Consider the following 24213-nt stretch of genomic DNA (forward strand, 5'->3'; position numbering starts at 1 on the left):
GAACAGTCTCTGTTTCTTGTTTTCAACAAATGCAAAATGCAGGTGGTGTTTACCAGTGGCTGATGCGGTTTATAGAAATCTATTTATTAATGAATAGCACTGTTCTATATCTATAAATATGTTTTTTTTTGCATAAATTGACCTAAACTCAAATCCAATTTTGTAATGTAAACTAACCTGTAACCAGTATAAATCTGACATTCATACAACACATTTCTTTATGTAGACTGTGTTAAGGCCACGTTTATATGTTTTACTAAAAAACAACGATGAGCATATAATAAGTTTTAAATACTTTTATTGGCAAAAGATAATGAGTCAATACATACAGTGTTGACCCTTTTTCTTCGTAACCTCTGCAGTTTGCTCTGGCATGCTGGATATTAGCTTCTGGGCCAAATCCTGAGTGATGGCGATCCATTCTTGCCTCATTAGTTCTCAGAGTTGATCACAATTTGTGGGCTTCTGCTTGTCCACTCGCCTTTTGAGGACTGACCACAGGTTCTCTATGGGATTGAGATCCGGGGAGTTTCCTGGCCACGGATCCAAAATTTCAAGGTAATGATCTTTGAGCCATTTCTTTATCACACTTGCTTTGTGACATGGTGCTCCATCATGCTGGAAACTGCAGGGATCATCACCAAATTGCTCATGGATTGTTGGAAGAAGCCGCTCTTGCAGGACATTTTGCTACCATTTTTTATTCATGGCAGTGTTTTTGGGCAGAATTATGAGAGAGCCCACTCCCTTGGTTGAAAAGCAACCCCACACATGGATGGTCTCAGGATGCTTCACTGTTGGCACGTCACAGGACTCTTGGTAGTGGTCACCTTTTCTTCTCTGAACATTCGATTATCCAGATGTCCCAAACAGTCGGAAGGGAGCTTCATTAGAGAAAATAACTCTGCTTCCTTCAGAATTTCAGTCTGACCTTGACGTTTTTCTTGGAGAGAAGTGGCTTCTTTGCTGCCCTCCTCGTCCTGAAGACTTTTTCACTGTAGTCGAACCTCTCTGCTTGAAGTTCTTGATGATCCGGTAAATGGTTCTTTCAGGTTCAATATTCTTTGTAGTAATTTCCTTGCATGTGAGGCCATTTTCTTTGGAGGTAATCATTGCTAACAAGAAAACAATGATTGGAAGCACAATCTATTTAGTATGATAGTGATTTCACCTGACTAGTACTCATTCACACTTTCACATGTGCAGCGGACATGATAAGTCAATTAATGTTACCTGGTCATTTTGTGTCAGGATTAAAAAAAAAAAAAATGGGCGTGGGGGGGCATTAGTTTTTTTTTTTTTTTTTGAAAAGTTTTTGGCCAATGAAGCTTTTAGCAATTATATAAAATGCATCTGATCACTCTATGTAGAAACAATGTGAATGAACACCACAAGTTAATCTTTCATTTATGGTCAGTGCGCTGTGAGCGCGCAAAATGACTGACAGGCAGACAGTACCAAAAGCATTCTGATTGGCTAAAGAGATTCTCACCGCGGCCTATATAGTTGTATAATTTTCTACATACCATGTCAAATAACAGAAGCTTGAAATAACTGTGTAATTGAAAATCAAGACTTGCCTAACTAGCCAGATTTTCATCTTTTTTTAATTTACTTACAATTCTGTTTTTATATATATATATATATATATATATATATATATATATATATATATATACATACATACATACACACACACACACACTTTTATGTGTTTATGTTTATTTATGTGTTTATATATAAATAAATAAAAAAAAAAAAAAAAACCCCGAAAGTAGGACTTTTAAGAAGAACGTATTAATTTAAGTTGACATCAAAATGACTCCAAAATATGACATAAGCTGTAACAATATCAAAAACTGCAGGATATTTCCATTCCCCTCGCTTCCTCTAATGGAAGAGCTATAATACAAAATCTCCACTGTGGTCCAATACACTGATCCTGTGTGGTAATTTAAACATTAAAACAAAAGAGATTTCGTAAATAAAGATGAGATCTATGTGTGATATATAACATCCTGTTCACTTGTACATGACCAGACAGACTGCAGAGGAACTAACTGAATTAATAAAAACCCTTTCCCTCTCAGCACTGTAACCAACATCCACAGACCAGATAGATATGCTGTCCACACATTCTACAACACAAATGGGTCATTCCGTTGAATCTGGGTGAAAAAGAGCTGCACTATACAATGCAAATAACTTATGTTAAAGAGATAGCTTGTTTTAAAAAGTCAAACTGGATTTAGCATTCAACACAGGGTAAAATAACCCAGATAATTTTATTTCATATTTTGATCCCTCTGGTTATTTTATTTTTTTAAATACAAAGGTAGGGATAATTTCAATCATAAATCCCAGGGAGACATCCACAATAAAAATATAAAATGCTTCTGATATAAAAAAAAAAGCGAAAGGAGAAAACCAGGTTAGATACAATTTTTGATGAAAAGTCTCCTATAAATTTAAACATGTTGTTCACAGTAGTGGAAAAAATGGGGCACCTCGTTTTTTTTTTTTTTTTTGAACATTCTCTTTATTTGGTTTTTTAACATTGGCACAAAGAAAGAAAAATTCAACAAAATTCACTTTGCTGATACAATGTGCAATAATATTCTTCCATATGTAAATGATTTATGTTTGAACTCAGGAAATGATATAGAAGGGAAAAAAGGAAAGAAGAGAGAAAAGAAAAAAGAAAAAAAAAAGAAAAAAAAGGAGGGGGGGGGGGGTTGTGAGATTAGGGTTTAATTATTGCTGTCTTATTAAAATAATTAATAAAAGGTTTCCATACTGCATAAAACTGATCAGTCTTGTTTTTTAAAGAAAATCTAATCTTTTCAAGCTGAAGGTGGTGCATAATATCTTTAATCAGGACAGAGTAGTGAGGTGGATTTTTTTGTTTCCAATTAAGCAAAATCAATCTACGTGCCAAGAGTGTAACAACTCCAAGCACAATACACTGATTTTTAGAGAGCTCCACAATGTCACTACTGGCACCGAAAATAGCCAGAATTGGGTCTGGATCTAGTGGTTTTTCCAATACCTTTGATAGTAATTGAAAAACTGAAATCCAATAATTATGAATATTAGGACAATTCCAGAACATATGTCCTAGTGAAGCTGGTGTTTGACTGCATCTGTCACATATTGGGTCCACCGAAGAAAACATCTTTGAAAGCTTTAGTTTAGACAGGTGAAGTCTATGTAAGATCTTGAATTGTATCAAACCATGTCTAATGCACAAAGAAGAAGAGTGAACCCGTTCCTGTGCTTCTTCCCATTGCCAGTCTGCAATGTCTATTCCAAGATCATCTTGCCATGCGGTTCTTAAATGCTCTAATGAAACATCGCATTCCAACTGTGACAATTTATTATATATAATGGATATTCCTCCTTTAATAAATGGATCCTGTAAAAACAGTGAGTCCATCTGAGAGGCTAATGGCTCATTAGGAAATGATGAGAAATTCTTTTGAGCAAAACTGCGAGCTTGTAGATATTAAAAAAATGTGAATTAGGTAGATGGAATATCTGTTGTAACTGTTGAAATGTTGGAAAGCATTTATTAATAAACAAATTTTGGAAGGAACATATTCCTTTTTTGAACCAGGTCTGAAATATTGAATCAATTTGGGAAAGGGGAAGAATGAATGATTAGCCGTTAAAGGACTTAAAATAGAGCACATCGGCCATTTAAAGTGTTTTCTTATCTGGTTCCAAATTTTTGAGAGAGTTGGAAACCACCGGATTATTTAGTCGAGTTAGAGAGGGGGGCAGACAAAGCTGAATAAATTAAAGCTGGCCAAGAGGAAGGTGAGCATGATTTATTTTCCATATCACACCACTCTGTTGACCCCTCCTGTAAGCCAAATGAGAGTGCTCTTATATTACATGCCCAATAATACAATTGGAAATGTGGCAGACCCATTCCCTCCTTTCAGTTTGATCCTCTGTAAATATATCTTCTTTAGTCTGGGGGTTTTGTTATTCCAAATAAATTGGGTGATTATTCTATCCAAATTTCTAAAAAATGATTTAGTAATGTAAACTGGGATACACTGAAAAACAAATAAATATTTGGGCAAAATACTCATTTTCACCATATTAATACGACCTGCTAAAGAAATAAAAAGTTTGGACCATTTCTTAAAAATCTGTTGTGTGTATTCATACAACTTCAGAATATTTTCTTTATAAAGCATAGAAAAGCATTTAGTTATGGTAATTCCTAGGTATTTAAATGAGTTTACTATTTTAAAAGGAAAGGAGGAAATTGCTTCAAGTTGGTCCTTAGGGTTGATCGGAAACATAACACTTTTTGAAAAATTAATCTTATACCCTGAGATTTTCCCAAATTTATCTAAGATTGACATAATGGTTGGCACTGATTGTAAAGGGTTGGAGATGTAAACTAACAAGTCGTCAGCATATAATGAAACTTTGTGTTCTTTCCCCCCTCTCATTATTCCACTGTAGGTTGTAGATGCACGTAAAGAAATTGCTAAGGGCTCTATTGCTAAAGCAAATAGCAGGGGTGAAAGAGGGCATCCCTGTCTTGTAGAGCGATTTAATTGAAAATAACTAGAGTTATTATTGTTTGTTTGTATAGAAGCTTGGGGGTGGGCATATAACAATTTAATAAATGAAATAAAATTAGAACCAAACCCAAATTTTTCCAGAGTGGCGAAGAGGTAATCCCACTCAACCCTATCGAATGCTTTTTCTGCATCCATAGAAATAAGTACCTCGGGTTGGGAGGGATTGGGACTAGGTGTGTATATAATATTTAATAATCTTCTAATATTTAAAAAATAAAAGACGATTTCTGATGAATCCTGTTTGATCTGTGGAGATCACAGTTGGAAGAGCTTTTTCAAGACGAGTGGCCAAAACCTTGGCCAGTATTTTATTATCAACATCAAGAAGACTGATAGGTCTATATGAACCAGGGTCTAAAGGGTCTTTATCTACCTTGTGTATTAAAGAAATATTTGCCTGATAAAATGTTGGTGGTAAACAGCCTTTCTCAAGTGATTCATTAAAGACCTCTAAAAGTAACGGAGAGATTTGATCACTAAAAGATTTATAAAACTCGGTTGTGAAACCGTCCGGACCTGGGGCCTTTGAACTTTGCATACTGGATATTGCTTGGTTTTATTTCATTAATAGTTAGCCGTTGTTCCAAGATATCTCTGTCTTCCATACTTAAAGATGGAATGTCAAGTGATTCAAAAAAACTGCTCTATACATGCTGGGTCATTAATAGATTCTGAGGAGTATAATTTGACATAAAATCTCTTAAAAATATTATTTATTTCCTGTGGGTCAAATGTACTTTGTCCTGTATCTTTCCTAATTTCCGTTATCAGTCTTGATGCTGTTGTTTCTTTAATTTGCCGAGCCAGGAGTTTACCTGCTCTCTCTCCATGCTCATAATATGTGGCTTTTGCCCGCCTCAACCGATCAGTAGTCTCTGAGGTGGAAAGTAACTGAAATTCTGACTGGAGAAAGAGCCTCTTCTTATACAATTCTGGTAAGGGGGAACTTGCATACTCGCGATCTATTTCTAGTATTCTGTCCATTAATTTCTTTTTTTGTTCTTTATGCTGTTTCTTGATCGAGATACTATGAGAGATAATTTGTCCACGCATATACGCTTTAAATGCCTCCCAAATTGTGGATTTGGAAACATCAGTCGTATAGTTTGTCTCTAAATACAATCCAATTTGAGCTTTGGTTTGTTCTACAAATACCTTATCAGCCAATAAATTATTATCAAACCTCCATTTAATAGCATCATATTTGGCTTCAAATAATATCTGAAGACCTAGGGGGCTATGGTCAGATAATACCATTGCTTCATAATCACAATGTAAAACCGCTGACAAAAGTTTATAATCAATTTAAGAAAAATCTATCCTAGAATAGGAGTGATGGACGGGTGAGAAAAAAGAATATTTTCGTTGGTTTGGGAAAGTAAATCTCCATGGATCTATAATTTTAAAGTTTTTCATAAACGTTTGTAACAATTTGGCTGATTTAGCAAGGGGTACCGTTCTACTTGAAGATCTGTCCAAGAATGGGTCTAATACAAAGTTAAAGTCACCCCCCCCATTATCAATTGATGAGTATCTAGGTTGGGCAAAATGTTTAAAACAGATGATATAAATTGTTCATCATCTATATTAGGGGCATATATATTAACTAACAATATTAATGTGTTATAGAGTTTTCCTGCTACTATAACATAATGCCCATTGGAGTCAGAAATAACTTTTGTTGCAGTAAATTGTACATTTTTCTTTATGAGTATTGCTGTACCTCTAGACTTAAAACTAAAATTTGAATGAAAGATTTGTCCCACCCACTTTCCTCTTAATCGGCCATGGTCTTGGTTCCTTATATGCGTTTCCTGTAAAAACACAATATCAGCCCCCAGTCTTCCAAGATGAGATAATACATTACCCCGTTTAATAGCCCCATTAAGTCCCTTACAATTCCATGAGACAAACTGAACTGAATTTTTCCTAGCAGCATTTACTTTCATTTCAGGCTAAGAAACTTGAAAAGTAAACTTGAAACTGTAAAGTGTGGTTTTTGTAGAGAAGGGGGGAAACGGGAGAGGAGAAAGGAAAAAAAGAAAAAAAAAAAAAAAAAGAAGAAAAAAAAAAAAAAGTGCCAATTCGTTTTCCTTAACTTCGAACAACATGAACAGTTTGAACAATAGCTCCATTCACTTTTCTCTGATTGAGAGTTATACAAAAAAAAACGGAGCAAGTTTAGAAATCCTTTTTTTTACCCATCATTCCAACAAAAAAGGTTAGCAATCAATCTGACTTACCACTTAGCTCCTTTCTAGAAACAATAAAGAAAAAAAAAATGCTCTATAGACCTATTTACACTCTTATGTTTTTTTCACTTTAACATAGTCAGTGGTTAGGTTACAGTTCTTTTCCTGGTGAACTTGACCGATATATACTTAGCCACTATAAGAGTTCAGAGATGTTTTAAATGATAAGAGTCTTTGCTTACGTGCTGTAAATGATAACAGATGCGGCACCTCAGCCTATCAAATAGTATAAACTTACAGTTCGGCTATCAGGCTTGAATTTTCTTCTCGATGAATTTCTCGGCTTCTCGAGGGTGTTCGAACGTGTACCTGATTCCGTCCATGGTGATTGCCAGTTTGGCTGGGTAGAACAAACTGTAGTTTATCCCGGCGGCTCGCAGCTTGGCCTTCACTGGATTGAACGCGGCGCGCAGTTTGCCAACCTCTGGACTTACATCGGGGAAGATGTGTACCGGTGATCCCTTGTAGTAAAGACGGCCTTTATTTCTCGACAGTTTCAGAATTTTTTCCTTGTCAGAATAATAGTGAAAACGAGCAATTATTGCTCGGGGCCTCTCTCCCGGCTTCGGTTTTGGCGCGAGAGTCCTGTGCGCACGGTCTACAATCATACTGGAATCCCCCAAGTCATCGGCTCCGAATAACTCCAACAGCAAGTCTTTAATGAAACGAATCGGGTTTCCCGCCTCCACTCCTTCTGGAACCCCAACGAAACGTAAATTCTGTCTCCGACTTCGATTCTCCAAATCCATACATTTTTCGTGCATTTTCTTGTGTTCTTTGGTCATGACTTCGTGGGACTGTTCTAGTGCTGCCACCCTGTCCATCGTGTCACTCAGCGCTTTCCCCATCTCCGTGCACTCACTCGCCGATTCGGCCTGCGCTTTGTGTAAGGCGGCCAGCTCAGGAAAGATTTCCTCTCGCAGCGCGCGCATGTCTTCTTTTCATCTCTTCTCGATTCTTTTGCACTTCCAGATGTAGGTTTTCAATTTGTGACTTAATGTCCTTAATCACAGCTTCTCGGTGTGCATGCAGTTCCGTTCTAAGTGCTCTCAGTGAGATAGGAGAGTCATCGTCTTGTATATGTTCGTCCATTTTTCTTTCGCCGCTTTCCGTTTTCGTATTACGCTGGATCGTCGATGTAACTTTTTTGCACGAGCTCGGTTTCATGCCAAAATATACGCAGCAAGGTCTCCTTAACAAAAATGATAAAGTTTTACATGACTGGCTAGTCTATTGAGCAATTATCACTTATTTATTCGAGGAGCTCCCTTTCTCTGCTACTCACTCCATGCGGGCGGAAGCGGAAGTCGGGCACCTCGTTTTTTACACACATTTTTAGCTTCTGTTCATGTTATCCTCCACTCTGCCAACACCACAAAGTTGATGTTTTGTTCAGCAGCAGTATGGGACACTCGCAGTCTATGAGGACCTTGTGTGAAGGTCCTAGCGTCGTCTGAAGGCTCTTGATATTCTCCAGGCATTTGGTTCCTCGTAACGGTTGTAGAGGGGCTCCAACCGCTGCTGTTTCTTCTGCTTGCTGAGGCGTGTGGGATCAGAGACTTTGAAGAAAGCTGGAGAAAATTCTACAAGCCACCTTGGGTCAATAGTGGTCACCTCCCTCATGTACTCTTTAGTGGTCAGCACAAGCTCATGATACACCACCCTGGGGAAAGGAAAGGATTGAATCCAGCTTTAGTACAAGCAGCATGGATACTAGTTGTGTTGTTAATCTCTTCTGGCAACATTGTTGGTGGCAAACATACCATTCTGGTTGGCGATTGAACAACGTGCTGGAGGGGTGGATGTAGACCACCTGCTGGTCTATGAGGGTCCTGTATCCTTCTTGAGGGTCCTTTTTGGCTGCATTCCGGAAGAAACCACTGCAGATGGCCTTCTGTACACGTACTGTGGCTTTACCGCATGATACCACATCCAGCTTGTGTCTGAAGAGAGAAAAATGTGTAATTATAGAGTGTAAAGGCCCGTTCACACCAAGGATGATAACTACAACAATAAAGTTTTAAAAATCATTCCTATTTTATGAGAATAGGGAAGTTCACACCAACTATAACAATAATGACACAGAGGAATGATATCAATGGAATCACTTCCAGATTTTTCCTATAATAAACATGCCCAATCAGAATTTATTCAACTTTAAAGAACTCGAGCAAAACCGTGAATGACATAACTGCAGCTCATATTTATAATAAAGTGAATATTGTTATCCGTTGGTGTCAACGCTAGTATAGTTATTGCTCTTGGTGTGAATAGGCCTTAAGGCTTAGGGTGTGTAATATGATGTAAGGAAGTCATATAAAGTTGCTGTTATTCTCAACCCCCCACCTATCCATGATGCCCAGCATCTGTTTGCGGATATCCTGTGCACGCCTGAGAGATCGCGCCTGGATGAAGTTTTCATAGCACCAGGGGTTGGAAAACTTGTTGTTCTTCCAGGAGTTGTAGACAGCCAACAAAGTCAGGTGGTCCCCCTCAGGCTGGTGAAACTTAGCCTTCTTCTGGTCTGCCAGAGCTTGTTTGTCCTGAGATTCAGAGTAAAATCATGATTACTGTCTTTAGGATCAGTTTGCTAGGATACCTAAAACTCCATATAATGATGTAACCGTTCCTTGACCATTCATGGATCTGTTAATGTGTGTGGGCTAAAGGAGTACCTTTGGTCTATAGAAGACATTCTGTACGGAGAGCGACACTATGGTCATCATCTCTTCACTACAGCCAAGATGGACGGACATGATCAACATCTTACAAAGCATGGGCTCCAGAGGAAACTCAGCCATCTGATAGGAACAGTGACAAGACACTTAATACTTCATTTTGAAAAGTGAGCAGATACAGCCAAAACCTCAGTAAACATACATTCACAAACTTAAGCAAAGAGACACACTTACTCTACGACCGAGGCATGTGAGCAAACCTTCATCATCCAATGCTCCTAGAGTGTACAGCTGCTCCATGGCCCTAATGAGCGTCTCCATGGGCGGAGCATTCATGAAATCAAATGACAAAAGGTCATTGATGCCCATTGCCTGATTGGAGGAAAATGCACATAATATTAATGATACACTGATACAAATCCAGTATTAGAGATTTTAGTTTTTATTAATTTTATTTTTTATTTTTTATTTTATTTATCAGTAATTATCTATTACTGTCTATTTAACTGTGCATTATCTTTTTTTTACATTAAGATTATCTTTTTATCATATAACATTCAATTAAAAGTTTATCATTGTCTTAACTATTGTACGTTTAATAACACTAATAATTTTAATTACAAATCTTATAATAAAACAGTACATTATAATGTTGTTAAATGCTAAATTTACTTGTAGTATTTCAAATATTTGATTTTAGCTTTTTTTATAATTTTGGATTTTTTAAATTTTTATATCAGTCATGTAATTATCGGTGTATCTGTACAAGAATTTAATATGGTTGCATCGCTTAAAAACCCCAAGATGACTCAACATTAGAACAGTTTAATTGTACCTTTAGAGACAGTACAGTGCTGGCCAAGTTAGTTCTCTGAATCTCAGGTACGTTGGTGGTGAGCATCTCATCTCTGTAGGCACGTTCTGTATAGAGTCTGTAGCACTTCCCAGGGCCTGTTCTACCTGCTCTGCCTGCCCACTGCTTAGCCTGGGCCTATAGACCACAAGAATGAGGTTTAGAAGACAAAGTGTACTTTAAATGTATACTGAAAGTAGTCAGGGTCATCAGGAATGGATGTTACCTGGGAGATGGGGGTAACCACTAGCTGATCAATCCCAGTTTTGGAGTTATACACCTTCTGTTTGACAAAACCTGGATCCACCACATAGTAGATCCCATCAATTGTCAAAGATGTCTCTGCGATGTTAGTAGCAATAACCACCTAAAAAAGCAGCATGTTTGTTAAGGTCCATACAGTGATCCAAATTTTCAGGCAAAGTTGTTTGACATGTCAGAGGTGACTAGAGAGAGGAGTAAGCTTGGATAGTACCTTTCTACTTCCAGGTGGTGCTGGGTCAAAGATCCTGGTCTGCATTTCACTGGGCAGGGCAGAGTACACTGGGAGGATGATCAGCTCTGGGACATCAGGACCGAGGGATTTAATTCGTTCATACAGGATCTCACATGCTGTGTCAATCTCCTCCACTGTCAAGAACACCAAGACGTCACCTGTACATTAAATAACTTTTATTATTGGAAGCTCAATTTCACAGGCATTCACAGGCTTTTCTTTGAAAAACTGTTCAAAAAGTTACCTGGAGGCTCAGTGAGGTGAATCTGCATGACTGTGATCAGACTGGCATCCAGATAGTCAGTCTCAGGTTCTTTAGTGTACAAAACCTCCACTGGATATGTACGACCAGGGATAGTAAAAATAGGTGCTTCATAAAAGTACTGTGAGAATTTCACAGCATCCAGCGTAGCAGATGAGCTTCATGTCAGTTCGCTTCTGTACAGTCTAAATAAAACAAAAACAAGACACTAATACATATGCCTCAAAAGAGATGGACAAATCTAAGCACCTTAGTTTGTCACTTTAACACATTTTTGCCCCATGTTTTTCAAGATTAGAAAGCAAGTGTTTACAACAGGTTCAAAATCTTTAAGTTTAGATCTTGCATGCCTCATTTTTATCAATTATTTTTTAAGTTGTATACTGTTCACTTTATTTAAAAAAGTAAAAAATAAATAAAAATAATAATTACTCTTAATAATAATAATAATTTAAATAGTTTATATAAATTATATATATTATGCATTATAATTTAATATTGAAAGAAGTTTTTTTTTTATGTTCACCAAGGCTGCACTGAATGATTCACATTAAAACCAGTAATACTGTGAAATATTACTACAATCTAAAATAAAGGTTTTCTATTTTAATACATTTTAAATTATTTTTTATATTTAAATTAATTTATTCCTTTGATGGCAATGCTGAATTTTCAGCAGCCATTACTCCAGTCTTCAGTGTCACATGATCATCCAGAAATTTAGATGATGATGATTAGGTGCTCAAGTAACATTTCTTCTCTTTTTGTGAAAACTGCGATACATTCTTTGATTAATAGAAAGTTCAAAAGACTACAAATAAATAACAAATAAATCAAATCAAATATTTATTGACCCTGACACTCATTGACTGGGTAAAGCAAGCCTCAATTTGTGAACCGTACCTTCTTGAGCAGGCCAAAGAGCACGTCTGTGTGAATGGTTCTCTCATGGGCCTCATCCAACATAATGATTGCATACTGGCCCAGATCAGGGTCAATCAGACACTCTCTTAACAGCATACCGTCCGTCATGTACTTAATGACAGTCTCAGGACTTGTGCAGTCCTCAAAACGGATGGTGTAGCCAACCCACAGACACAGAAAGAGATCCATTTCAAACTACTGTGGTCAAATATTAGATCACTGATGCCTATGTTGTGTAAATGAATATAAGATAGCATCTACCTCTTGACCTAAACAACAACCGTACTCCTCCGACACTCTTTTAGCCACAGACATGGCTGCCACTCTTCTGGGTTGTGTGCACCCGATCTTCCCCCGTGTGGTGTATCCAGCCTCAGCCAGGTACTGAGTGATCTGAGTGGTCTTCCCTGAGCCCGTCTCACCGATCACAATCAGGATCTGGTTGTCATGGACAGCCTGAAAAGACACAATAGTCAAATCTGTGAACATAATTAAACTGAAATCTAGCTCAGGATGAATATACATATCAGTTAAAGTCACACCTGAATGAGCTGCTCTTTCAGCTTGTAGATAGGAAGACTCTCTCTTTGCTCTAGGATAGAAAGTTGAGTCTTTTTTCCATAGGACGACTTGTTGGCACCAAAGGCGTGTTTCTTCCATTCTGGGATCATACCTATGCCCCTCATGTTGGCAGCTATCTGCCTGCCGTCGGCTGTATGGATGGTGAGCGTGAGAAAACTGAAAAAAAAAAAAAAAAAACATTTATTAGAGATGCACAAACATGATTACAGACTTGAGCTCATATAAAGCCAGAGGGCATACAGGCATCAGAGATAGGCTTATGTGCAGACCAGCCACCATCTGCTTCGATAGCAGAGCGCAGGAAATCAGATGGCCATCTACGAACTCCCTTAACCACAGTATGGACAAATAGGAAGGAAGTTTATCTGGAATTATCAGTCTTTCATATTGCATTACCTCTTGTTTTTTTTTAACTGGAGATCATAGACAGCAAAACTTAGGATTACTCACACAATCGTACCTCACTGTATAGTTAAGAAGACTGTTTTTAATTTTAGTCTTCAAATGATGCATTCTAATCTAAGTCAGATGTGTGATATTCCTGTTTGATATCTCAGAATTCTGACCATATAATCATTTGTGCACTTGGAAGATTTAATTTTTTTTTTTAGCTTTGTGGGTGTTTTTTCAAATTTAGTTTGAATGTCTTACTGTCAGGCAGTGGTCCACCCAGTGTTTGTTAAGGCCCATGGGTATTGAGTCCATTTCGGCTTCCCTTTGGGCCTGTTTCACCTCCCGTCACTCTTTGGCCAGGGCACTCTGCATCATGGCTGCTTGGGAGAGAGATCCATCTGGGTTCTGCCAGAAAAAAACAAAATGTAAAACACTGATTATGTCTAGATCAGTAAAATCAAGAGCTTTGCTTCCTACATTGCTCAGGCAGCTGGAGAGTGAGAGGGAAGGTGGTTTGGCCTACCTTGACAATCTTGACAGGACTCATGTCCATGCTCTGTTTGGTGTGCCCCCTCAGGAATGGAGGTTCCTCTTCCACCAGCTCAATCTCCAAGTCTTCATCTGACAGACAAACCACAACACAAGACCAAATTTGAGGTGGCTGCTCAGGCAGCCAGAGGTGATACTAAAAAAAAAAAAAAATTGTGATGGGATTTTATTTATTGGCATGTTAAAAATATTGAATTCAAGGATAATGCAGCTCATACCCTCCTCATCATCAACTTTAGGCAGAATTCCGGTCTCTTCATCAAAGTCTGGGAATTCCTCCTTAGACAACACATTGGCAGCAATCATCTAAGAACAGACAGATCAACATGTTAAAATATGAACATAAGCAATAAATAAGGCTGGGTATCGCGTTTGAAAACAAAAACGATCTTCATCCATACTGGCGTTTCAGAAAGAAAAAAAAAGAAGAAAAAAAGTCCACACTACATGACCAAAAATGTGCATTACGTGACCGTTCATGCACACTGTAGAATCATGCTACTATACTACGCTTTTACTCAAAACTCACTTTAAACCACCATCGAGTGTTTATAATAACTTCCGATTGTAAACTAATGTGTGTTTTGGCCATATAATGTTGCTCAAATATGCTATTTGTATCCTTTTATATCAAGCTAATCGCTACACATGCTTAGCATTTCTTATGTAAACACTCTGTATTGTTATGAAAATAGTCAGAATTTCATTAAAATCACATACTGTCGTAATCGTGTGTTATAGCTTCATGTTTCATCAGTGGAAATGTTTTTCTGGGTTTCTTATGTACAGAACTGAATGCAGAAGTGTAATGGACATTCTCACAGGAGACAAGGCAGGTTATGAATGCGTAATATGATTGACATATGATATGAGCAGTGAATGAGCTTCCTCTGAGTCAGAACAGCGATCGTGGAAGAGAAAACACAGGTAGTCAGCACTGGAAGCAGCTAATGCTCATTACAGGTAATATGCAGGAATCCTGAATTTAATTTCAATAACCTTTTAAGACTTTTTAAAGACCTCATTGCCACTTCAGTTAAGTATAAATAGTGTAGATATATTCACGCATACGTTTTGGAGTCACACTCTTAGGACAAAGCTTGAAAAAAAATGTAATACTTCATAAAATCGGGATTAAGACTTTTAAATACCCTTTAAGGGCCTTAATTTTCCCAAAATTTATCTATCAACTTTTAATACTTTTTAAGATCCTGCGGACACCCTGTCATCAGTAAATCAGTGGAAAATTAATAGAAATTATGATTCTGTCTAAGCTTTGCATTTTCAAACAAAAACAGACTAATGTAAATGTGGCCTAAAAGATGTGGAAACTGAAAACTTTTTGAACTGTATTAAAATCATTTGCACTGATTTATTCTGTTTATTTTGTTCCTTTGTGCAGTGGCTCAGGAGATGAGTCTGTAAAAACATCAATAAGCTGAAATAAAACCAAAACCTTTTTTGAGGTAATGTGCAATGTAATCTTGTTACACTGGATTCCATAAAATTGGTAACGAAAGTATCGTCCAGGAACTGGTATCGCAGTCAAGGTATCGGTATCAATATCAAACATTTTTAAATGATACCCAGCTCTAGTAATAAATGTTATAACAAGAAAGGACATCACATTAAAGATGGCCATGTACCTGTTTGATTTCCCACTTTTCCGGATCGGATATCTTTGTGAGTCTTTTGCATTCCAATGTGTCATCCTCTACCTCTGGAGCATGGCCCAGGTTGAGGTTAGTGGGTCTGTCAGGATTCCACATGGCTGACTCTTCCTGACCTTCTCCACCCACATTTCTCCTTCTGTTAGGGTTCAGATCTTCACCAGTGTCCTGGTCAACATCCTTTTAAAAGCAAGACAACCCAACAAAAATCAGCCCACATATAACGCACAGTGATCAATCAATATAAAAAACAAGCTGAGCACAAAAAAAGTATTGTTGTCAAAAAATGTATACAGTGTGGTATAAGAGTCCAAGTGAAATGCTTAAGATAATAATAATAAAATAATAATGATAAAAAGTATTATTATTACTTATTATTTCATTTGCTAATAATTATTACTACCAATACTATTTTCACTAAAATAAAAAAATATATATATATATATAAAATAAAAAGACAAAACAATAATACAATAATAATAATAATAGTAATAATTACTACAATTACTATGATCATTACAATGAATTTAGCAAAGTAATGTAATGTAGCAATCTTTAAATAAACAAAAAACTATTTTGTAAATTTATTTTTGTTTAGTGGCCCAAAAATATGCAGAATCTCTAAATATTTTTTTTATAAAGAATTTAACAAATCTGTAAATAAAATGTACAGATTTAAAAATGCAAATTTTAACTGTTCTCTAAATTGTTAACTTTTGGACCTCTGAAGTATATTTACTGTATTAAAAACATACCTGAGACCTTCCAACTGCACAAAGCAGCCAAACTGCATAATACTGGTGACTTTGCCGTTGTAGATATCCCCCACAGATGGCTCCTCCGGTGGGGGCCTGTCAACATGTTTGTTCTTCCAGCGGTCGGAGCCTTTGTCTCTGTCTCCCCGTGCAGGACTCCTGGACCTGCTGCGAGAGTGCCAGCGGCTCCTGCGCTTCCTTCTGTCTCTCTCATTAGAGCGAGATCTGGAATGGGAGCGAGAGCGATGCCGTCTCCGTCTGTCTTTGTCTCTTTCCCTATCCCTGTCTCTGCTCCGACTGCGGCTTCTGCTCCTCCTCTTCTTCTTACCGCTGCTGCTGGTTTCAGATCTAAGACGGATGCCACTTACATGTTAAAAAGCAACAATATGATGCAGCGGGGCAATCACTGCAGCATCAAGTTCAATGGCATCTATTTTATGTTACAAAAGTTCCTCACCTGTATTTACTGCTGCTAGGTTCTGTACCACTAACACTAGGCATAAACATCTCCAACTCTTTCATGGCGTCGCCTGCAACTTTCACATCATCCTCATCCAGCATATTCTAATTAGAAGAACATATACAGTTTATAACCCATAAGTGGTTGCTGTTGATTAAAAACACATTTGAAGTTATTTATATAGACAATGTATATTTAGAATTACCCTAGTATTAGGATTGTCAGGTCTGCACAGAGCTGGAAACAGCACTTTCAACTTGTCCTTTTCATTCTTTGGCTTAGCCACAAATTAATGACGAGTGAATCCTAAAGGACAGATTAGACACTACTAAAACTACAAATGTAAAATCACAACACATAAAATTGAAGGAACAAATTCTTGACAGAGATGAGATTTTAAAAATCTTACTGTGAAATCGGCTCCATTTTTTTACCAGCACTGACTTGAATTCATCAATGGTTGGATGTTTCTCAGCAAGACTGATTACAAACTCAGCTGAAAAACACACAAAACAACAGACTGTTACTACAGACTTCCATAGACACACAAATTGCGCCTCTGTCTTTAACATCATTAAATAAGTTGACTAACTTAAACTTTACCAAAATTTACTGTGACAGTCTAAAATACTTCCTAAAAAGAAATATTTCTACCATAAAACAGCTTTCAAATGATTTTCAAAGTAGGAAAGACATTTCCAAAGAAACAACTAGCAAGGGAGCTCTACCACATGAAACGACACCGATATAAAGTTGGTTCGATGTTTGACGTTGGATATTAGACAGATATTCAGATGTTCAAAAAATTCAATAAATTCTTAGTGGATGAGTATAATTGTATAAAAAATGGCTTATCTGAAAAGCAATAGAACGTAGAACTGAACACACATCGCAGTTTAATTATTTTAATTCTCCTCGATTTGTTGCAACACATAAAGACTCTAGCAGCGGCGTGCTAGCACTTAGGCCAGCTAGGGACCGTCTACAAAGTACATGAAAATGAATATAAAAAATTTTTCCCACCGGAATGTTTTTTATAATTAACAAAACAAGAGCAATTTGTGCACCCAAGGTCTTTGAAAGATATAAAGACAAACACTTATAATGCTCACTTGAATTTAAATAAGAAATATTGTAAACAAGATATGTGATAGTAGTTATTATTATATTATTACTATTAATAAATATATTAATAAAAGAAAAACAACATTAAAAGCAGTAGTATTCCATAATCCAGTGGTTATGCAGTAGGCTGATTCCAGGTCCTTGTGAGAACCTTTTTTCCCCCGTTATATTCACAGAAGTATGACACCAAATAAGTACACGGTATTAAAATTAAAACCAATAAAGAAATTAATTTAAAATAATACACTCTCCTGTATCAACCTCATGGTGTGTGCCTTGTTATTTTTTCATAAGAAGATTTTTTATATTTGTTTTAGTCACAGAACTATAACAGAAAACATGCTATTGAAATTCAACAAATAAGACAACGCTGGCGAAGAGTGTTGTTTTACAGTTGTTTTGACTTGAATTTGAAAATCTACATTTTAATAAATTATTTTATAACACACACCGTTTTATTACACAACCTCAATTGGTGTGTCTTGTTACAGATTAGACAAACATTTTGATGTTGGTTTTAGCCACAGAACTATAATAGAACACACAATATTAAAAAAATTAAACCAATACAGAATTTGGTTCAAAATAAATACAGTCTTCTATTTTAGCTTCGAAGGCTGTGTCTTGTTACAGATTTCTTTAAGAACATTTTGCAGTAGTTTTCGTTGTCAAAATAGATGCAGAAGTGACACTATTGACTTTCAAAAATCAATCTTGAAGCCTTTCAAAGAGTCTCCAGTGTTACTGCCCCCTAGAGGAAGATGTTTAGACTGAGTTTGACATTCAAAATATTTTAATAAGTTAATTTAAATTCAATACAGTCTTGTATTTCAGCTTCAAAGTGTGTGTCTTGTTACTGTATCCTAGAAGACCATTTCTATGCAAGTTTTACTGTCATATATAAATCAGGATACATGTTATTGAATTAAATTCAAATCTGTTAATAAATTCATTTAAATTGAATGCAGCTTTCTTTCTCAAATCCATAGGCTGTGTATTCTTAGAGATTCCTAGAAAACATTTTCCAATACTTTTCATTGTCAAAAGCGATGGAGAAGTTATGCTATTAACGTTCAATAAAAGCTTGCAAAGCCTTCCAAAGAGCCTCCAGTATTACTGCCCCCTAGAGGAAGATACTGCAGTTGTTTTGACTGAGTTTGACATTCAAAATATTTTAATAAATTCATTTAAAATGTATACAGTTTTCCATCTCAACTTCAAAGGGTGTGTCTTGTTACCTGGGACTAAATGAGCATTTTCATGCAAGTTTTACTCTCATTTGTAATTCAGGATACATGCTATTGAACTAAATTCAAATCTGTTAATAAATTAATTTAAAATGCATGCAGTTTTCTTTCTCAAATCTAAAGGGTGTGTCTTGTTACTGGTTCCTAGTAGAACATTTTGATGGTGGTTTTAGCCACACGAGTATGACATTCAAAGTTATAAATTATTTTAAAATCAATAAAGTCTTCTATTTCAACTTCAAAAGGTGTGTCTTGTTTCTGATTTCTAAATGAACATTTCAATTCAGGTTTTACACTCGTATGTAAATCAGTACACATGCTATTGAATTAAATTCAAAAATTCCATTCCATTCCATTCAATTTCTTTCTTTTTTTGATAGTTGTTCATGCGTCCCTTATTTTTCCTGAGCAGTTAAACTGTCCAATATTCTTCATAAAAACTCTCCAGGTCTCACAAACTCTTTGGATAAATTGTACTAATTGTATATAGGTTTCTTCTGAAGCTTCTGACATAATTCAGTTTATACAGTTAATTCAATTATTTTGTCTTGTGGACTATATTTAAATATCTTTGATGCAACATATCTTACTCAGGGCAGCACTAAAAAATAAAATGCATTTTGTGTAATACCTCTTATTTTGATAAAATAATTAACATTTTGCCCACAACTATATCTTCAGAGAACTATAAGAATAAACTTCAGTCAAGTGGACCCTTTGAACATTTTTTTTTGCTTTGACAGTTATATTCTGTATTTACAAGACTTTTTTATTATGCATGATTTTTAAATACTTTCTGTAATTTTTTATTTATTTTATATATATATATATATTTATTTTTTTTTATATATATATATATATATATATATATATAATAACGATGTTCATTAAACAAAATCATTTCCTGTTTGAACATATTTTTTGTATATGTCACTGAAATAACATTTGGGACTTTCCTCTATATTTTACTCAAAAGTACAGTAACTTATTTTTTTTAAAAAAAAAGCTATTTTAAGAGTGCAAGACTACTTTTTATGTGTTGTTGGTGGTAATGCATGGATATAAATTTTATGCTGATTTATATGTGTGTGTATGTATGTGTATTTATAGATCTATAAATTGTAATTTATGTTGTTCCATACTTATATGCTTCAAAAAAACAATGTACTATATGTCAATAAACTAATATACATTTCACATACAGTATGCAGTGGTGGCCAAAATTATTTGAACACTAGTATTTTCACCAGCTAAAAATGGTTTTAATTCAGTTATTTCTATCTTTTGCTGTAGTGTGTCAGTAGGAAATATCAGTTTACATTTCCAAACATTTATTTTGCCATTAATTGTAATAATCCAGTGAGATTTCTGTCTGACAGCAGGCAGTGCTCCACACAGAGATCTGATCATCATCAGTCTGGATTGACATACTGTACAAACTGAGAGAGAATAAATCCAGAAGAACTGTGACAACGAGATACTTCAAGAAACCTATTTAATTCAATAGCATGTGTACTGATTTACATACAAGTGTAAAACCTGAATTGAAATGTTCATTTAGAAATCAGAAACAAGACACACCTTTTGAAGTTGAAATAGAAGACTTTATTGATTTTAAAATAATTTATAACTTTGAATGTCATACTAGTTCAGAACCACTGCAGCACATTCCTCTAGGGGGCAGTAATACTGGAGACTCGATGGAAGGCTGCGCAAGCGTTTTTTGAATGTCAATAGCATGACTTCGGCATCACTTTTGACAATGAAAACTGCTGCAAAATATAATTTATTAAATCTGTAACAAGACACAGCCTTTGTAGCTGAGATAGAAAATTTTATTTATTTGAAACTAAATTATGTATTGGTTTCATTTTCAATAGTATGTGTTCTATTATAGTTCTGTGGCTAAAACCACTATCAAAATGTTCTTCTAGAAACCAGTAACAAGACACACCCTTTAGATTTGAGAAAGAAAACTGCATGCATTTTAAATTAATTTATTAACAGATTTGAATTTAGTTCAATAGCATGTATCCTGAATAACAAATGAGAGTAAAACCTTCATGGAAATGTTCTTTTAGGCCCAGGTAAGAAGACACACTTTTTGAAGTTGAAATAGAAGACTTTATTGATTTGAAATTAATTGTATACGTTTGAATGTCAAACTCAGTCAAAACAAGTGCAATATCTTCCTCTAGGGGGCGGTAAACTGCACAATCGGTACATTTCAATAACTTTTGTTGTGCTACAGTTCTGTGAATAAAACCAACAGCTAAATGTTCTTTTATGGACAAATAATAAGACACACCCATTTGATTTGAGATTTATTATTTATACATTTCACAAGTGAAGCATTTAGATGTAATAATTGTGCTTTTTTCTCTTCGTTTTGCACTTTGCAGACAGTCCCTTTCCTGCACTTTTACATTATAAGGTCTATTAGTTATAATTCCTTAAGGCAGATTAAAACCAATAAAACACAATGTGTGTTCTCTTCTACATTTGAAAACAATTACAACACAGTATGTTTCTTGTCATTGTGCTAAATTGTTAAAGAATTATTGAAGATTTCCGAGGCTGAATCTCTGACAAAATGTCAAACGTCGAACCAACTTTATATCGGTTGAAACGACCACGTTACTGGCAGCAACCAGATTATTACATTATTATTAATATAAAAGGATTCTAGATAAACGAACGGTGCAACATAATAGGGTGACTGAATTGTATTTGATAACACAAATTAGCGGTTTGTTCCAGTTAAATTTTGTACACAAACACTGATTCCACGTGTAGAAACAGGCTAACCAGCTTTTTACGATACAGCTAAGTTAACTTACCAACAACTTGACACGCGGTCAAGTTACATTTATAAACTTACCAAGGTCCTTATCGTTGATTACTAAGTGGTTGTCAAGTTCGGTACAAACTTTAGACACCAAGGACAAATATTCGAGGTTTTTGAGCTCGTCTTCAACGATATTTGCCATCTTTTCAGCGATGTTATTGTTTCGTTCACCGGAAGAAAGTGACAACGGTTCCGCTTGTTCCGTAACTTCTAATTCCGGGTTACGTTACAAGCGTCCTCTAGGGCAAATCCAAATCCAAAACCTGTACTGAAATGCTAAATTATTATTATTATTATTATTATTATTATTATTATTATTATTATTATTTTTTTTTTTTTTTTTTTTTTGTGAATACATTTTAAAACTCGCGTACTATAAACTATAATATTAATAATATATAATTGAACATATTTTATCTTGCACATATTTAATACACAATACATGGCGATAATACATTCAATTCTAATATAATTTAACTTGAATTACACTAAATATAATCTTTAAAAATAAATAATTATACTGTGATATGTTTGGCCAAAAATTCGTCATCACTTTGCCTCATATTGTAAATACAACCTAAAGATTATCGACGATATGTGAGGAAAGAATTCTGGACTCAAAATCTCACTTCAGAGATCAGTTACGTAAAAATGCTAAGAGTAGAAGGTTTGATTTTTTTTGTTTGACTGTTTGATATTACATTATATAGGCTAAGAGATCTAGCGCGACATCTAGTGGCGCAGATATGAATGTCAGGTCATTCCACTGACAGTTCCCTGCGTGAATCCGCACAGCGGAGAGGTCGGTGCGGATTTATGATGCTGAGATTGGGTTTCGCGTGGTCTACCTCATCAGCCACCACCAAACACATCGCACAGGCCAGGCTCTCCACCGGATCCCTTCTGCGAAAAAACAGTCCTCGTACTTTATATAACAACTGGTGCTCTGGACTACCAAAAGCCCTCCAGTTTGGCCAAAAGTCAGTGCTTGCCAGTACCAGATTGTTCTGGGACAGCTCCAGGTAGGCACTGGTCATGCCTCCAGGCTGAGTGCTTCATGTCTGCTTGCACAACCGATCATAAAGCGCTGAAGGTTTCGTTAGCACTACAGCTAATACAGAGACCTTGATTAACGTTATATGTTTCAAATAAGTAAGCTGAAGCCCAAAAATGCTGTCTAGGACAATTATTAATGTTGACTGCATACAAAAATGCTATCTAGATAGGCAGCTTACTACGTTCTGAGACACACACAGCCATTGTTTATATGCAGTAAAACGTATGCTATTGATATTGTAACTGTTCTAAAGTTTGTTTACAAATAAAAGCTGGCATATCCTTCCTAAAACTGGTTTTCTGGCTAGTGTAAGCTGGTCTTTTCTGGACAACAGCCATCTGAAAAGATCCCATTCTAAACCATTCTCTTGTATTATTTCCCGGCTCCTGTTTACTAAGGTCCCCTAGTGCGCAGAGGCACTCAGAGCATTTCAATATTGATTTCATTTTCCACAGATATGTTCTGTGATTGCTTTAGGTCTTCTGGAGTGATTTTCTTCAGCATGGCATCAGGAAGTAATGGACCGGACAGATCAAAGACCCCAAAACACACCAATCGCCTGAGTAAAGAGAAGTCTTCCTATTTATTACAGCATGCGCATAACCCTGTGGACTGGTGAGATCTTTCGGCTTACTGTAAAATACAAAGTCAATTTAGATTATTATTATTAGTTTTTTGAAATTGTCAACAAAAAGCACCCTGTGAGTTCTTTATATACTACTATAAGTCTTACTATTCTTAATGAAACATCCCTGTATTTTCCCTGTATTACTGTATGGAAATCAAATAACACTTCTATTAGATTTTAATGCATTTAACTTTAGTTAATTTAATATTGCCATTAAATATTTATTTTTCTGGTGTTTTCTTCCTTAACAGGTATCCATGGGGGCAAGAAGCCTTTGATAAAGCAAAGAGTGAAGACAAGCCCATTTTTCTTTCAGGTAACATATTGGTATACTTGAAAACATGTTGGATACATGTTATTATTATTGTTGTTTAATGCATAAGCCTAAATATTACAGTCTTTACCGCTTCTTATTGCTTGGTGGGTTATTCCACCTGTCACTGGTGTCACGTGATGGAGAGGGAATCGTTTGAAGATGAGGAGATTGGAAAAATCCTCAGCAAGAACTTTGTCTGTATAAAGGTGGACAGAGAGGAGAGGCCTGATGTGGACAAAGTTTACATGACATTTGTGCAGGTTTGTACCAGTAGAATTCATTGCTGTCAACGCCATAACTTACAAAGTGTCATGGATGATTGAAATATGATGACTGTCTTCTGATCAGGCAACCAGTGGTGGTGGTGGTTGGCCAATGAGTGTGTGGCTCACACCAGACCTCAGGCCATTCATAGGTGGCACTTACTTTCCACCCAGAGACAGTGGAAGAAGACCTGGAATGAAAACGGTGCTTTTACGAATTATAGAACAAGTAAGAGCTGAGATTTCTTTCT

General features: G+C 36.0%; 2 protein-coding genes across 2 annotated transcripts in view; one reads left to right on the forward strand and one right to left on the reverse strand.

Moving 5' to 3' along the window:
• Positions 1-2254: 2254 nt before the first annotated feature.
• LOC109058217 (ATP-dependent RNA helicase DHX8-like) lies at positions 2255-21902 on the reverse strand. Its single transcript, XM_042768283.1, is given in 24 exon segments — positions 2255-2507; positions 8172-8519; positions 8620-8799; positions 9203-9399; positions 9532-9657; positions 9769-9906; positions 10370-10525; positions 10614-10754; positions 10863-11041; positions 11128-11300; positions 11302-11330; positions 12049-12234; positions 12331-12525; positions 12612-12781; positions 13303-13317; positions 13320-13449; positions 13568-13665; positions 13812-13899; positions 15240-15443; positions 16003-16366; positions 16476-16582; positions 16684-16755; positions 16814-16974; positions 21732-21902. Coding segments are annotated over 23 exon segments (3438 nt in total). The 5' UTR covers positions 21841-21902; the 3' UTR covers positions 2255-2507; positions 8172-8299.
• A 514-nt stretch (positions 21903-22416) lies between these two features.
• LOC109058218 (spermatogenesis-associated protein 20) overlaps positions 22417-24213 on the forward strand; it is a 34516-nt gene continuing 32719 nt past the window's right edge. The window contains exons 1-5 of the mRNA XM_042767766.1: positions 22417-22720; positions 23233-23370; positions 23635-23699; positions 23805-23959; positions 24048-24191. Of these exons, the coding sequence (XP_042623700.1) occupies positions 22449-22720; positions 23233-23370; positions 23635-23699; positions 23805-23959; positions 24048-24191 (774 nt within the window). The 5' untranslated portion in view covers positions 22417-22448. The remainder of the gene's footprint in view (positions 22721-23232; positions 23371-23634; positions 23700-23804; positions 23960-24047; positions 24192-24213) is intronic.

This window comes from Cyprinus carpio, chromosome A12 (assembly GCF_018340385.1).
Source record: "Cyprinus carpio isolate SPL01 chromosome A12, ASM1834038v1, whole genome shotgun sequence".
Lineage (NCBI taxonomy): Eukaryota > Metazoa > Chordata > Actinopteri > Cypriniformes > Cyprinidae > Cyprinus > Cyprinus carpio.